Here is a 16,559-nt window from a genome sequence, read left to right on the forward strand (position 1 = left end):
TTGCCTCTGGCTGACACTGGGCACCACAAAAGACTGAGCCTTGATAGCCAACAGTTCCTTCCGAGTCTGCTCAACCTGGGACTGACTTCAAGCCCAGATTGGTCACCAAGAGGGACACCAGCCTTCACCAATAGATGCTGCTGGACGTACTTTGTACAGAGATTGGTAGTCCAGCCGCAGCTGGTTTTCAACTGGTTCAAAGAGGTCTTCGAGGAACGCCGACCCCTGTTGCCAAAGTCGCCCTACCTTATCTGTGGACCAAGAAATAACCACAAGGACACCTCATCGACCGCACAGCCCTAGAGCCTTTTTGACAATCCTAAGCATTCTGCATCCTCAGCATCAGAATCACTCCATTAAAGTCTTAGGCAATCTTGAAGTAAAATGTGGAACTGGATTTAAATTTCCTTGGTGATCAGGTAACTGTTCAAATTATTCTCGGTGGCCTCACTGACCTTGTCCATGTCAGATCTATTAGCCCCATTTGGGCCAGAGTAGGCAAACACAACTCTTTAAAACTTTATAAAAGTTTCTAAACTTTACAGTTCCCAATGCTTGTTTGCACTTTGGACTCAAAAGCTGAGATTTACATTTTACTTGAAATGCTATAGTTGTGGAACTCTCTGGTGGACGTTGCTCATCTTTGTGTCTATGAGTTTGTAAAAATATGATTTATATTTATAAATTTGTGTCAGATTTCTTTTGTGTTGTGTGGCCTTCTTATTTTATTGTTTGGTGCTTCTGTATAATTTACACTAGTTCCTTTGTTTAAGTCTGACTGCTCAAAGCCACAGCTACTAAGGCTTGATCTAAATATTTTACAAATTATTGACTAGACCCAAGACAGTTTTGCGAGTGTATTACACAGTTTGACTTCACATCCTTGCCACATAAGACACCACAGTTCTCATAGTGAGAGTTAGGCTAAGATTAATAAGAATAATATTAGTAAGAGTTAGAGTAAGAATAAAGTTACAATTTTAGTAGGAATACAAGTTAGAGTAAGAATTTGAGTTAGAGTAGGACCGAGTGTAAAAGTAAGAAAAGAATAATAGTAAGATTAGGAGTAGAAGTACAAATGAGAATAAGCATACTAATAAACAGAATAAGAATATTAGGAATATAGTGAGAATATGAATAAGAATAACAGTGAGATCAAGATTAAGAAAAAGAAACAATAAGAATAAGAATAAGAACAATAATAAAAAGAAAAATAGGAATATTAGTAAAAATAAGAAACATACTTAGAGTAAGAATAAGAATGATAAGAATCATATTAAGATTAGATTAACACTAAGCATTAATATAAGAGTAGGAGGAAAAATAAGAATAAGAGTAAGAATAACAATATGAAAATGAATAATAAGAATGACAGTTAGATTAAGAATAAGATTAAGAATAAGAATAAGAAGAATATTAAGAAGAATAAGAAGAATAATGATTTAAGATTAAGAGTGAGTGTATGAATAAGAGTAAAAATAATAATAATTGTAAGAGTAAGACAAATAGTAATAGTAAGAATAAGAATAGGAATATGATTTAGTGTTAAATATATATTTAAAGTAAAACTACACTATGACTATGACTAACTATGACTAACTAGAATATGAGTAATGGTGAGAATATTAAGAATAATAGTACCATTAAGATCACACATAATAATAAGAGTAAGAGTAAGAATAAACAGAATAAGAATACGATATTAAGAATATTAGTAAGATTAAGAATAAGAATAAGAATAATAGTAAGATTAAGATTAAGATTAAAACTAAGTAGAAACATAAGAGTAGGAGTAGTAATAAGAATAAGAGTAAGACGAAGATTAAGAGTAAGACTAAAAAGAAGAAGAATATTAATAATACTATTCAGAATATGAAAAATTGTATGAATGAGAATAATAGGAACAACAGTAAGATTATGAATATGAATATTAAGAATAAAAATAGTAATAAGAATAAGATTAAAAATAAGAATAGAAAAAATAAAAGGAATAATGGGAATAAGATTAAGAGTAATAATGATAATAATAATAATAATAATAGTAAGACAAATAATAATAGTAAGAATAAGAATAGGAAAAAGAGTATAAAGAGTAAAAAAAATATTAAGAATAACAGTAAGATTAAGATTAGATATAATAATAAGAGTAGGAGGACGACTAAGTGGAAGGGTACGAATAAACAGAATACAAATAAGAATAATACTAATAAAAGTAAGAATAGGAATAAGAACAAGACTATCAAGGATAATATTAAGAATAATAGTGAGAATATGAATAAGAATAAGAAAAATAACTGTAAGAGTAAGATTACGAATAGGAATATGAGTTAGAGTTAATGTTAGATTTAGCGTAAGACTAAGAATAAAAAGAATAGGATTAAGATCAAGACTGCAAATCAGAATAGGAAACAGAATAAGAGTAAGAATAAGAGTAAGCATTTGGGTAGTACCTTTTATCGAGATATTCATACTGAGCTTCTATTCTTTCTAAGGTTTACAAATAGCATGTGTATCAATTTTATTATAATCAAATTATTCACGTCAGAAAAATAGGAGGTTGAGTTTGTCACGCTGAAAATTGAGTCTGCGACCAGCAGATGACTACATGTGTTAAGGGGTTCTGATCATTGAATATAAATGTAAATAATGATCCACCCACCTCCCTGGGTCTTGACCCAGTCTCCACTTATCATCTTGAAGGGATTGTTATAGGCGCCGACAGCCCACACTCCACCTGCACCAACAGTGACATGGAGGAATTTTCCCTGGAGCTTAGTCCAGAAAAAATTGTTCAGGATGAAAATATTTCCAGCTTCATTCCTTCCGAACACCTGGCCATTGCCGGCTTCAATCTGCACCAGGGAACCACTGATTTGATCACACTTCAGAGATATAACAGCACCTACAGGGTGAGAAGAGGAAGAGGACACCTGAGCACTTAAATTATAGACAAAGGACACATGCTCTGCCTATTGTTACCAATTCTTTAAAATAGACATGGAGTTAGATTTTGCTCCACCCAGACCAGTAGTACTGCCTCACTTCATGCTATTAGCTGTTGGTGTAAAATTCCTCTTCCTAAAGAGCGCTTGTGTTATTGAGGAACTAATATCCATGTGCAAACTCCACTCATTCATTACGCACCCAGTGTTATTACCACATACATGCATTTTAAGCAGAAAGCAATCTGTTTCTATTTTGCTTTTTTGTAACCAAAAGCATTTTAAAATGTTCTAACAACACCATTAAACAGCATCATCACCGCAATACCAACATTACTGCCTGTGGCCTCATGGGAGGAAAGTCCTGAGGGGCTGAGCTGTGAGCTATGCTGTGTTATGGGGTTTCAGGGGTGGCTGAGACATCTAGCTCCTCAGTTTCTACATATAGACGTGGGCACCACTACGGTCTATTGCTATTAGATTCTTCATGATTTTTCTGACTTACTTGTATTCAGTGTCTTTCTTCTCTTTCACAGGAATTGGTCCTACCGAGGGTGTGACATACAAAACAGATCTCCCTCAGTGTGCATCTATCCAACTGCTATTGATGTACTGTGAACGTGAGCAGATAGCTGCATGAAAGGGTGTGATATTTACAAAGTGGCATTAGGCCACGCAAAGAGGCTTAACATTGCTTTGGAAATATGGAGCAGGGGACGGCGACACTGAAGCCTCCTAAAACGTGACACTCCGGTGGCGCAATGCCCATGTCAATATGCACCCTAATGCACACAGGTGAAAATAGTGTCAACAGATGTTAGTGTAGGTATGTAAATTATTTAAGAAGCACACTGAACACCATGGGGGTGCAATAGAATTGGGTTTCATCACAGGTATCATGATATTTACTACAGATGTACAAACATGTCTTTGTAAGTGCAACCATAAACTGGATGATTGTCACTGATAGAAAAGGGAGTTGGGCATATCTCAAAAAATGTGCAATTTTTAAACTTCCATGTAGATCCTGCCACATTTCTTCCAATCCTCTGAAAAGAAGAAAGTCCATATGATTCACTGAGATCAGGGCATCTTCTGGGTTCCTTCATTAACATCTGTACTGCTGTGGCGCAATTGAAGTTTAAATGATGGGTGTGTTGAGGCTCGTAAGTTTTTTTTCTTGAACTGCCCTAGTGTGGTTGAAGTAATAACATAATTTGCCCTTATGTAGATTCCCAGATTGATTCTGTGGATTTGCAAAATCCCATTTACACGCCATTACCTAAATTGCCCTGCATTACTTTTTGCACGTGCATCAGTTCATGGCTCAACGTTCTTGAGGTGAGGTAGGTACAGATCCAAATGCATCAAAACGCATTGCTCCATCATAGAGGAAGATTCTGAAACATGATGAACAGAATTATTTTAAATTTGGCAAAGAGATAGAACTTTACTCAGAAAGCCTGATTTTTGTGACTTGCCGTACATCTGTTCAGCTGTTTTCAAGAAATTTGCATTTATAAAAGTGTTCAGGTGGTCATGAAGGGGTTTAATCTTGCAAAATGATAGACAATTCCGGACCATTGGTGTCCAGAAATACTCTGATTGGCCAAACCAAAGTGGAGAGCTGGATCCTGATTGGATGATCGAAAACATGGAAAATATATTGAGGCAGTTATTACAGGACTCAGATGCATTGGTCCCCAAGTCCTGAAAAAATAAATGAAAGACTTCTTAAGAGGTAGGGGTAACCCTGACAAAAACCGTGATAAGCAGAGGTTAGGCACTTGTGGTAGGATGGGTATAGTGTCGGGCCATAAGCTAGGTCCTACGCCCAGCCTTCTATTGCGCCATGCCAACGGCTGTGTGCAGCAGAGGTTAGGTACCAATGGGAGGATGGGTACAATGTCTAGCCATAGGCTAGGTTCTAAACACAGCCTTCTATTTACCCCTGCCAATGGCTCTGTACAGCAAGGGGAGCCTGGCTGTCTATGGGCTGTTGGGTATGGGGTGTGGGCACTGGATAGACGGTGCACCAAAAGCCCCACAGGATACTGTTGAAGGCCATGAGAATACAAGTTTGGACCTCCCCAAGGTGATAAGCGCAGGGTATAACTCGAGTTTGGGTGTCAGCGGGGGGTTTAGGCACTTAAAAAGGTTTGGGTGCAGTGCCTGTCCAGAGTCTACAGCTATATCCCTTGCTGTGCACACCCATTGGCCATGTGTAGTGGGCTAGGAACACCCAAGTGGGACTGGGCTTGGGGCCTGGCTGGTAGCTGTGCACCCACAGGGGTTTAGTGCATGGCCTGACTTCCTAGCCACACCCTGCTCCAAACCCCCCCACTGCAGACAGCCAAATGTCATGCACAGCAGGTGTTTAAACACGTGCCTGGGGATGGGTGGAGTTCCTCACAAGAGGCTGGGTACCAGCAGGTGGTTGGGCCCCTCTGGAGGTTTGGGTGCAGTTCCTAGACTTGCACAGGCTTAAATGTCATGTGATGTATGGTTTGGGGCAAATGTGGGGGAAAGCTTACAAACTCTACCCAGAAATGTGGGTACTTAGAGGGGCTTAGGGATTGAAAGTAAGGTCTCACTAGATATGAGAGCATTTGGAAAACTCCCCCCACTGAACATGGCCAAATGCTGTGCGTAGCTGGTGGGGGGGGGGGGAGTTTGACACTGGATTTCTAGGAGGGTTGGCATATACTCAACTGTGAGGATGATAAAAAAGTACAAACATTTTAAAGCAAAAAGTCAAAAATTAAAGAAATGTTGTAGTTAGGTGTGGTAAACAATTTGTAGCTTTTGATGAAAAAACCCTAGAAATTATAGCTTGGTGTTAAAATGGGAAAATAACTAACTCTGTCTTCTTTCTCTAATGCCTGTCCTCCATGCTCCATTGGTTGCCCCCTCTGCCTGTCTTCCATGGTCAGCTTGCTGTACCAGCCCACTCTCACCTGCCCTCTCTCCAATGTGTGCTGCCCCAGCCACTCCAGCTTGGTACCACAGTACCAGTACTGGTCACTAGGTGAAAAAGGACCAAGAGAAAAAAGCTCCCTGGTACAAATCAGAAGGTCCCATTTTTAGGCTTTTCCTGCACAACATTTGCTCTGTGCTTTTGAAATCTATTGTATTTATGATACATTTTAAAAGGGGCTTGCATCCTGCCTCTTTGCTTTATTAGCTTTTCATGGTTCCTGTGCTTGCCACTTACTTTCCATCCATTTCTATAGGCTGCACCATGCTGTCTCCTGCTTTACCAATGCTTGCTACTGTGCTGTTCCTCATGTGCTTCTCTTATCAGTTTCATGTTTGCCAAAGTACTGTTTCCATCCATGTTTCCGCAACTATTTTCTTTGCCAACAGCCATCATTCCCCTTCCTCTATCGTTCTTGCCATATCTGCTGAGTTCCTGGCTCACCACAGTGAGTTTCCGAAACTCATGTTGATCCCCCAAACCTTACCCCTCCTCCTAAGGACCACTTTGATTACAAAAATCTCCACTTCCATGTCCCTATGTCAGAAAGCCGCCATATTGGAGTTAGCCATTACTTTTAGAATCACAAATTTGTAGCCTGCTTTATATCCCGCTGTTTAGATAACAGAATAGTATTACAAACACACAAGTTATACTTATTTTTGTCTCAGTGTTATGTTGCCCAATAACCTGAGATCCTAGATTTTATTGTCCAATATGATAGATGCGCACTCAGACACAGTCCTTTTTCTGTGTCTATAGTATTTTCCCAGTGGCTGCCTCTTCTAACGTGTAGTCCTCTTTCTGTTTCCAACCTGGCTGGTAGGCCCACCTTCATCTTGATTCTTTTTTAGTTTTGCAAACTTGCGAGCCTAGGCACCTCTGTTTATGCAAGACTGTGGCTTTATATCATTGATACAGAAGCATATTTATATTTTTATATTTTATTAGAGCAGAATGTTGAAAACCCAAAGAGAATGTATCTTTTTTTAGTGGGGTGTTCATGACGAATTTCTTCTACAGAGGAAAAAGATGTTCTTCAGTATTCAAATGATTAAATATAATGTTGACCATGTGATAGGTGTGGAGACTTTCTAGAATTTGTCAATCCAGCTAAAATTCTATTATTTAAATTATTTATATTATTTATGGTGCATTCCTGTCCTTTTTCCTTGTGTTGGTGCACAAATTGCTGACTAGCACCAACACAGGCAGGATTGTTTTTGGACAGGACGGGGCACCTTCCTTCACAAAACCAACCCAGAGAAGTGTTTTCCACTTTCTATGTGACCTGCAGAAAAATGGGGAGAAATACTATGCAGACTACACCCAGATTGTTGTGGCATCCTATAACAAACAAACTGCTCCCCATCTTCTGTTCCAGAACTGCAAGAGAGAAGTCGACAGATGAATGAGACAGCACTGTTTAAAGCTTAACTCTGAAAAGACCGAGGGCATTATCTTTGGGGAGCCAGAAGCCAGATGGAACCATCTGTGGTGGCCTGTAGAGATGGGTGAAGCGCCTAAATCTGTGGCAAAGGAAAAAATGTAGGCATGTGGATTGACAACAAGTTAGCATTATCTCAGCAGACCAATGCTACTGTCACCGCCTCCCATTGCATGTTTAAAATACTTAGGAAAATCATGCGTTATATTCCCACTGAGTCTAGAAAGCTGGTGGTTATCACGCTGATCCAGACCAAATTGGACTATTGTAATAATCTCGATTTGGGCATGCGTAAGCATCTTCTCCAAAACACGGCCACGAGATTGTTGAACAATTTCCCCAAATATGATTCTATTACAAAATAAATTCGCTGAATTCCTTGGCTTCCAGTTGCCAAAGGAGTTGAGTTTGAGGCTTTGAACGACACAGGACTTTGGTCACTCAAAAAGCAATTTGTTAGTATCATCCGGCCAGACAGCTGCGGTCCTCAGGGACCAAAATGATGAAGGTACCTAGCATAAGCACTTTGGGTTGGTGGGTCGGTCAGAGTCTTTCTTATGGCACCGCACAGCTGTGGAAAACACTTCCAGCCGAGTTGAGAGGAGTAGTTTCTCTTACAATTTTCATAAGAAAGTTGAAAACCTGACTTTTCCAAAACTAAACAACCAGGAGGATTTACGGCAGTCAACAGCGCCAAGACACCCCCGGCTATTCGTACGCTCGACAGATTTCATTAACATTAACATTAACAAATGAAAACATTTCTTCTCTTCATGCCTCCACGCCCATTTTTGGAGCTGACATAGGTTCATGTGAACTGGTAAAAATGGAGCAGCATGAACCTCCTCGACGCTGAGTAAGGCAACTCAGTGCCTTGCGCTGCTGTGTCTTACTCCATATCTCTGAGGACATGCAAAGCCTTGCAGGGTGACTTTGCACCGGCTCTTAGGTATCGTTGATACGCTTGCACCACCGGAGAGTGCTGGTGATGAAAACCTCTATAAATAAGACCTAAATATTCTGTAAGTTTTTTAGGTCTTTCACCCTCAGGTATCTACTTATAAAATAATGGGCACGTAAGTGAAAAACAAATTTCAAATGGTTTTACTAAGTGGGAAATGCACTGTAATACATTATAAAACCTCTATTAGTTAATGCAATGCAGAGGTCTGTGTGTAACCAGATAGACCCGAATTAAATTGTGATTGGTGCAGTGGAGAATAGTGCTGTGTATTGATAGTGCTGTGAGATCACAGCCTGTGACAGCAAACTCTGTAAAGATGTAAATCATTATTTTATATTTAAGTTACACAGAGTGTGAGATAGACTGCTGCAAAATGTGCAAATTGTTTTACGATAAAATGGTGCTTCCAAAAGGTAGATTTTAATAATACCTGAGCATATGTATTGCAATTTTGTTAACTCTTTTCACTTCCACTCCAAAAATCAAATCTTTGTCAACACAAAGCTTGGAGTGAATTGATCAATTAAAGCCAGAACAGCTCCCAAGCATCCTTTACACTAGCAGATTAACTGATAGACACATTCGCATTTCATTCAGGCAAGCAGTGGATAACGATCTAAATTGGCCATCACAGAAGGCTGTCTTGTTCCAAAAGGAAGGCAAATGTTTTTGATTGCAGGGACAAGTCGTGCTTCAGCCAGCACCCCGCACAGCTGATTGGAAGCTGTCGCGGAGAGGAGACACGCCCATTCGATAGGCCACACCCCCTTCTAGCACTACATAGGCGCGCGCTGACTGAAAGCGGCGCTTAATCAGACCTAGCCCTCCTGAGGCAAAAAGCCGGGAGACGCTCTACTTAACTTTTTAAAACTGTATTTTGTGCTCACCTGTGTGTGTTTGTTGTTTTGATTTTTAAAAAACCTCACTCACCACCACTCGCTTCGCGCTTCAGCCAGCACCCCGCACAGCTGATTGGAAGCTGTCGCGGAGAGGAAACACGGCCATTCGATAGGCCACGCCCCCTTCCACTCCTCCCCCCTCCCGTATATCCATGCTCAACCATAGGACGCGCAGCGGACGAGCGCAGCGGGCGCGCCGATTGCGCGCCGATTGCGCGCCGAAGGCGCGCTTAAGGCAAGCTCGTCTGCGCTCGTCCACGCCCGGCCGGGCCCAAGGGCCACATCCCCTGGTTCCTCCAGAGGCGACAGACTGGTATATAGCCCAGACCTCCTATGCCAGCTACGGCCACCTATTTCTCCCAAGTGCGGCACTCTCCTACACCCCCTGGAGATCCCTCGACACTGTAAGTACTGCAATTTAAATCTATGCACTACAACTACCAAACCCTTAGTCGAGCTAAAGAACTACTCCATGCTTCTTCTGAACTGTAGGTCCCTTGTAAAACACTGCCTAGAGATCTCCCTATTACTAGAGGAACACTCCCCAGATGCAATGTTCCTGACCGAGACATGGCTGAACCAAGATTCTCAGCCAGACCTAGCACGAGCTATCATCCCAGGATATCAGATAGCGCGAGCCGACTCACCACTGGGCAGAGGTGGCGGCCTCGTGATCATTTATAGAGAAAGCTACACCTGTCGCCACCTATCGGAAGATATTGAGGATTGTGAAAACCTCTCTTTTTCCATAGAATTTTCTCCCAATGCCTGCTTCACCGGCATCCTTATTTACCGCCCTCCCGGCCCCATAGGACAATTCAATACATCCCTACTCTCGGTGACCTCCCAGTCGGTTGTCTCTCCCTCCAACTTCTCCCTACTCAGAGATTTCAACATTCATTTCGACAACCCACTAGACCCCTCGGCGCAAGAGACCCAGTTAAGCCTGGCCGCATGTCAACTCGAGCAACGAGTGCCATCTGCTACACACGAGAAGGGGCACCTGCTAGATCCTATCTTCAGCAACTGTGACCAGCTCAAAGTAGGGAGCATAACCAGACTTCCTTGGTCAGATCAATTTTTAATAGCTTTCAACTGGACCACGAGTAAACCACCCCCCTCCTTATTTACCACAAGGAAAACCCGTAATTGGTCTAAACTCCCCATTGACAACTGGGTACAAGCTCTGTGTACCACAAGACCCTCCTTCTCCCAAGACCCAACCTTTAACAACAAAAAATACGAGGAATGGATAACCACCTCTTTGGACCGAGTCCTCCCAGAACATGCACCAAAATCCAAGAGACACAGCAAAACAGCTCCCTAGTACACAGAAGAGCTCAGGAACCATAAACGTCTCTGTAAAAGACAGGAGAGAAAGTGGCGCACTTCATACAATCCCGAAGAAAAAGCCACCTATAGGGAAATGATCAGGAACTATAAGCTGGCCATTAAATCTTCGCAAGCTGCCTTCTACAACCTTAAAATAACCACGGCAAAATCCAAATCCAAAGAAATTTACCGCATAGTTAACTCCCTGATCAAACCCCCGCCTCCGGTCACAGACAACAACAACTCACTGACCAAGTGCAATGATCTGGCGGAATTCTTCTTCCAAAAAATTAATAAAATGTATCTCTCCTTCCCTAATCCATCTACCGACTCCCCCGGCCAAAACCCGCACTTGACATCAAACCCGACCAAGTGGTTGGAGTCTTTTCCCCTGATAACACTGGAAACAGTACAGAAACGGGCACAACAAATAAAATCCGGTTCCCCATCCGACCCTGCTCCCCCAGGCTCACTAAACCTTGCCAGCACTGCTATTTTCCCCACGCTCCTGGATCTCATGAACTCCTCTATAACCAATAAGACGGTTCCTCCAACTTGGAAGCATGCAATGGTACGGGCTCTATTGAAAAAACCTTCCCTTGACCCGGCCAATCCCAGTAATTATCGCCCGATCTCGTTACTCCCTTGGGCGTCGAAAATTCTGGAGAAACATGTCAACACCACTCTGACAACGTTTTTCGAGGAAAACCATCTCCTCGACTCCTCCCAAACAGGTTTTCGTACCAAACATGGGACAGAGACACCTTTACTGGCTGTGACTGAGGAGGCAAGGCAGCTCCTGGATCGAGGAGGATCAGTGGCAGTGATCCTCCTCGATCTAAGTGCCGCATTTGACACGGTACACCATAAAATCTTGCTAACCCGCCTTGCCGACTTAGGAGTGACCGGAGATGCCCTGACATGGTTCAACTCTTTTTTGTTTGACAGAACCTTTCAGGTCTTCGACGGCACATCCCGCTCATCCACTCACCCCCTGGGATGCGGAGTCCCCCAGGGCTCCTCTTTAAGTCCTACGCTCTTCAACGCATACATGAGGCCACTGGCTGAGGTTGTTCGTCCGCATGGTGTCAAGATCATCTCCTATGCGGACGACACCCAGCTGGTGGTCTCCCTTGCAGAGAAGAGCGGCCTCCAGTCACCACCAGACCTAGCGGCTTGTCTGGAGGACGTAAAGAAGTGGATGATGAGCTCATGCCTAAAGCTAAACGATGATAAAACTGAGCTGATGATCCTGGACCCAGCCTCCCCCACCTCTATAGAGCTGATCTGGCCATCAAGCATGGGAGTGGCCCCACCCCCCAGAGACAACACCAAAAGCTTAGGTGTTTGGCTCGACAAGTCTCTGAGCCTTAACACACAGGCCACTAAGATCTCAGCCACTTGTTTTGGCCTCCTCAGGGTGATCAAGAAAGTCCTTCCCCTCCTCTGCTTCGAGGCCAAACAGATAATTATACAGGGCCTCATCCAATCCCGTTTGGACTTTAACAACACCCTCTACTTGGGAGCCCCAGACTACACCCTACAGAAGCTCCAACGCACCCAGAACTGTGCTGCCAGAGCGCTGCTGGGAATCCCCCGGAGGACCTCAGTAAGAACCGGCCTAAAGACCCTGCACTGGTTGCCTGTCAGGGACAGAGTAAAATTTAAATCGCTCTGTATCGCCCACCAGACATTCTGGGAAACGGGCCGAGACATCAATCGCTCCCTGATTTCTCCCTACAGGCCCAACAAATCCCTCCGCTCCTCAACAGCATTCCTGGCCGAGATCCCCAGAATCCGCAGAGCCAGAGCAGGAGGACGCTCCTTTTGGTACAATGTTTCCAAACTCTGGAACTCCCTCCCTCTGCAGCTGAGGAATAACCCCAACCTGACAACTTTTCGCAAACAGCTAAAAACCCTGCTGTTTAATGCCTAATATAGTAACCTCAAGAGGGTTCTCTCAGTTTCAGCGCCTGGATGCCTCAGGGCAGCTGCAGCGCTCTACAAGTCACATTTTCATTTCATTTCATTTCAAGTGAAGCTGAGGAATGTGTGTCACCCTTTCCAGGACTCCATGGCCCCCTGGGGGTCTTGCCCCACAGATTGAAGAACTCAGTCTTAGCCACGGTGTAAATATAGTATTTCTGTAGTACCGGCGCTTGATTCAGCAGTTTGTTGAGGCTCAGAAAAGGTTCTCTTCAGTTTCTCTATTACCTGATTCTCCACATGAGTAAACCAGGGCAGTACCGGCTGTACCGGGCATCGGGCATTTTCCTGGGAGCCTGGCAGGGTGGGGGCTGGTGTTGTTATTGGGGGCTGGTTTTGTAAACATTTTCAGCCTCCTGGACCTGGCAGTGATTCCCCAGGGGTGTCACATCCGATAGGCTAATCCTGTCATGTATGCCCCATTTTACATCCATTGTCCCATCCACACAACAATAACAGTTCTGAAGTGTGACCTTTTACCTAGTACTTAGCTCTGTCGCTTTCTGAATAGGCACTTAGTATATTATCAAAATAACACTGTACATGATGTCCAAAAACATGTCCTCACCACTTTTTTCATCCTTGGCCAACAGGCCCGCTGTCCATGACAGCATTTGTTTTGAAAAACATTTATGACTCTTTGCCAAACATTTATGATTGTTTTCAAAACATATCGACTCTAGAAGGAACCCTGGAGTGACCACTCTTATATATAAGACCCTTACCCCCCACTGCAAATTAGAGGAGAATTCCCACGCTGACACGGGGTCCTGCATGCTGAATCTTCGAAACCGCAGCAGTCTGACATCGCTTGCGGGATGTCATCCTAGGAGCAGAGAAGGGGTCCTTCAATCTCTACCATCAGGTGAGGGGGTTGGAGCTTCCCTAGGGGATTCTTGGCTACCTACATACATATACATTCTACACCTACATATCTAGGCTAGGTACAGTTAGGTAAATTAGGTAGGGCACCCATTATAGGAGTAAGCAAGTGCTAATGTCTTATATGAACTGTATGTGATCATCTTTTTAGTACAATGCTAGAAATGTGTCTACTGTTTACAGTATTGATACTCGCAATTTCCTTCATATGCTTCTGTCTCCTTATTGTCTCAGAAAATATGTTTTACACAAGACTGACACTTGAGCAAGAAATAATTATTGAAAATGTCCCAATTGCCATTCTGTGTATTTTCTGAGAATAAATCAGCAAGAGTGACTGAGCAAAAAGTACTGTGCTGTTTACCACGATCCCTGAGGTATATGGATTGTTATGTTCAGTGGTTGCCAGAAACTACCTACACCACTGTAAGATACAGGGGGTAGTAGTAGCACTGTAGACTTAGCTAGTCTAATGGCTGACCTATCCTGTGGGGGTATCCAGAGTCTGTTTGTACACCAAGCCCTCAGTTTAGGTCATCCAAAATGTGCAGGTCCCGGAGATTCCTAGGAACTACATGACATGGCACCACCAATGTTGGTTTTGTTCTTTTATTAACAGCAAAAATATGAGTAGTTCAGTCGTTCTTTCTCAGAAAGCCCTACTTACACTTTTCAGGCATGACTGCAGGGGGAAGGGAAATCCGCCTCACCTGAGCAGATATACCCTGTGTATTAGCTGAAGGATTAAACAAGCTTGTACAGATAAAAAGTCCCAACATTGTGCAAAAACTCAGCTCTTAAACTTTTTCTTTCTTCTCCTTTTTGAGAATGACTGCTCCAACAAGTGGCAGTTTAGGTACAGGGGAAGACGAATTTGCAAACGCTCTCAATATTTCAGAAAACTGTCCACATGCAGTAACTGTAAATTTGTTAGAACACTGCGTACCCACAACAGGTGGCTGTGTCACCATTGTGACTGAGGCTGTCTAGGTCTTCGGATCAGAGGTATTCTATTCTTGGGTTCAGTTCCCGTCTGCAGATCCCCAGTCTAAATTGTTTCACTCATGCATGTTAGTTGAACTACTGGAAGGATACATTCCAAATGAAGACATTGAAGTCCTGTTAACCTACCAGCAACACAGAATCTGTTTTAAAGGCACCCTCCAACACACAACATCGGTTGTAAGACTCGGCCCACTCAGCACAGAAGGAGTGACCTGGCCGGTGTTAGTGGCATACACTTCACATCCTGAGATAGTCGACTAACAGTAGACAAAGTCCATGCACTATATAAAGACATAGTCCGGCTATACAGACACATTGTTCAGTTTGTCATGCAAACATTAACAGTTTAACACAAGAGAAATGCTCCAGTGTGGCCACATCAGACCACACCATCAATTAACCCAGAGACACTGAAATCAGTAATGGGGACAAACCCCTCCAAACTGGAGCAAATTCAGTTTTGGAAAGCACCAAAAATTGCACAACTGGAAGCAGTATTTCCCCAAACTGTTAAAATATAGAATGCTAAAGGAATGTCTGACATAATATCGACAGACAGAATATCTACATACAAAAATATCGACACAAAAATATCGAAATCAAAAATATTGGAGTCATATCTTCATAAAGGTAAGTACAAAAATATTGAAAAAGTTAATATCGTAGTACAAAAATATGGAAATTAAAAATATCGTTTTTTTAAATGTATTAACCACATGGCTGCTGGCAGTTTTCCCGTCCTGTGCTGAAAAATTCAGGATGCCATTAATTCATGACGAGCTCAGCTCGTCATCAGCACATGACACCCGTGGGTGATGACGAGCTGAGCTCGTCATCAGCATCAAAAGGGTTAATAATAATGTAAAAATAATTTTAAAATACATATAATTTTACAAATATTAAATAAAATTTTTAAAACATAATAAAAAAATTAAAACTAATACATATACATTTAAAATGAATTAAAAACTTAATAATTTAATGTAATTTTTTTTTTAATTTCATTTAATTGATTTAATTTAAATTTATTTTATTTTTACCCTGTACGACTGTACCCCAAAAACCCAAAACTGACCCTGAACCCTAAAAATACCCCTTTACCCAAAAACCCAAAACTGACCCTGAACCCTAAAAATAACCCTTTACCCAGAAACTGAAAACTGACCCTGAACCCTAAAAATACCCCTTTACCCAAAAACCCAAAACTGACCCTGAACCCTAAAAATACCCCTTTACCCAAAAACTGAAAACTGACCCTGAACCCTAAAAATACCCCTTTACCCAAAAACTGAAAACTGACCCTGAACCCAAAAAATACCCCTTTACCAAAAAACTGAAAACTGACCCTGAACCCTAAAAATACCCCTTTACCCAAAAACTGAAAACTGACCCTGAACCCTAAAAATACCCCTTTACCCAAAAACTGAAAACTGACCCTGAACCCTAAAAATACTCCTTTACCCAAAATTAATTAATATTATTTAATTACCAATTAATTATTAATTAACAATAACAATAAAGTAAATATATTAGCACATTAGCTGTAATTAATTAAATTTAATAATTAATATTATTTTTTCCCAATTAATTAATTAACAATAACAAAAAATTATATATAAAAAAATTACTCTAATTAATATAATTAACTAATTAATATTAATTAACTACCAATTAATTATTAATTAAAAATATGTACAAAATTATATTAATTAATTAACTAATTAATATTAATTAATTACCAATTAATTATTAATTAAAAATATTTACAAACATATATTAATTAACTAATTATTATTAAATTACTTCCCACCCTATTCCCCTATAAACCCACAACCCGCTCTGATACTAAAACGCATTTACAAATTTTCAAACATACATTTCAAAACATGTTTAACAAACATATAAACAACATAATAAAATACATAACAATAACATTTTTTCGATATTAGTAAAATTCGATATTAGTAACATACATACCTTAAAAAATCGATATTCTGTCTGTCAATATTTTGGACATCGATATTCTGTACTGTCGAAATTAAAACATCGATATTATTGTATATCGATATTTTAATTTCGATATTTTGTCTGCCTACCGTGCCAAAACTCACCTTAGTACCCAAAA

At 41.3% G+C, this 16,559-nt stretch overlaps 1 protein-coding gene across 1 annotated transcript in view; it reads right to left on the reverse strand.

Annotated features, from left to right (window-relative positions):
* Nucleotides 1–16,559, reverse strand: part of LOC147729445 (fish-egg lectin-like) — a 94,273-nt gene that overhangs the window by 44,342 nt on the left and 33,372 nt on the right. The window contains exon 2 of the mRNA XM_086959056.1: nucleotides 2,660–2,902. Within this exon, the coding sequence (XP_086815182.1) occupies nucleotides 2,660–2,902 (243 nt within the window). The remainder of the gene's footprint in view (nucleotides 1–2,659; nucleotides 2,903–16,559) is intronic.

This window comes from Lissotriton vulgaris, chromosome 2_1 (assembly GCF_964263255.1).
Source record: "Lissotriton vulgaris chromosome 2_1, aLisVul1.2, whole genome shotgun sequence".
Lineage (NCBI taxonomy): Eukaryota > Metazoa > Chordata > Amphibia > Caudata > Salamandridae > Lissotriton > Lissotriton vulgaris.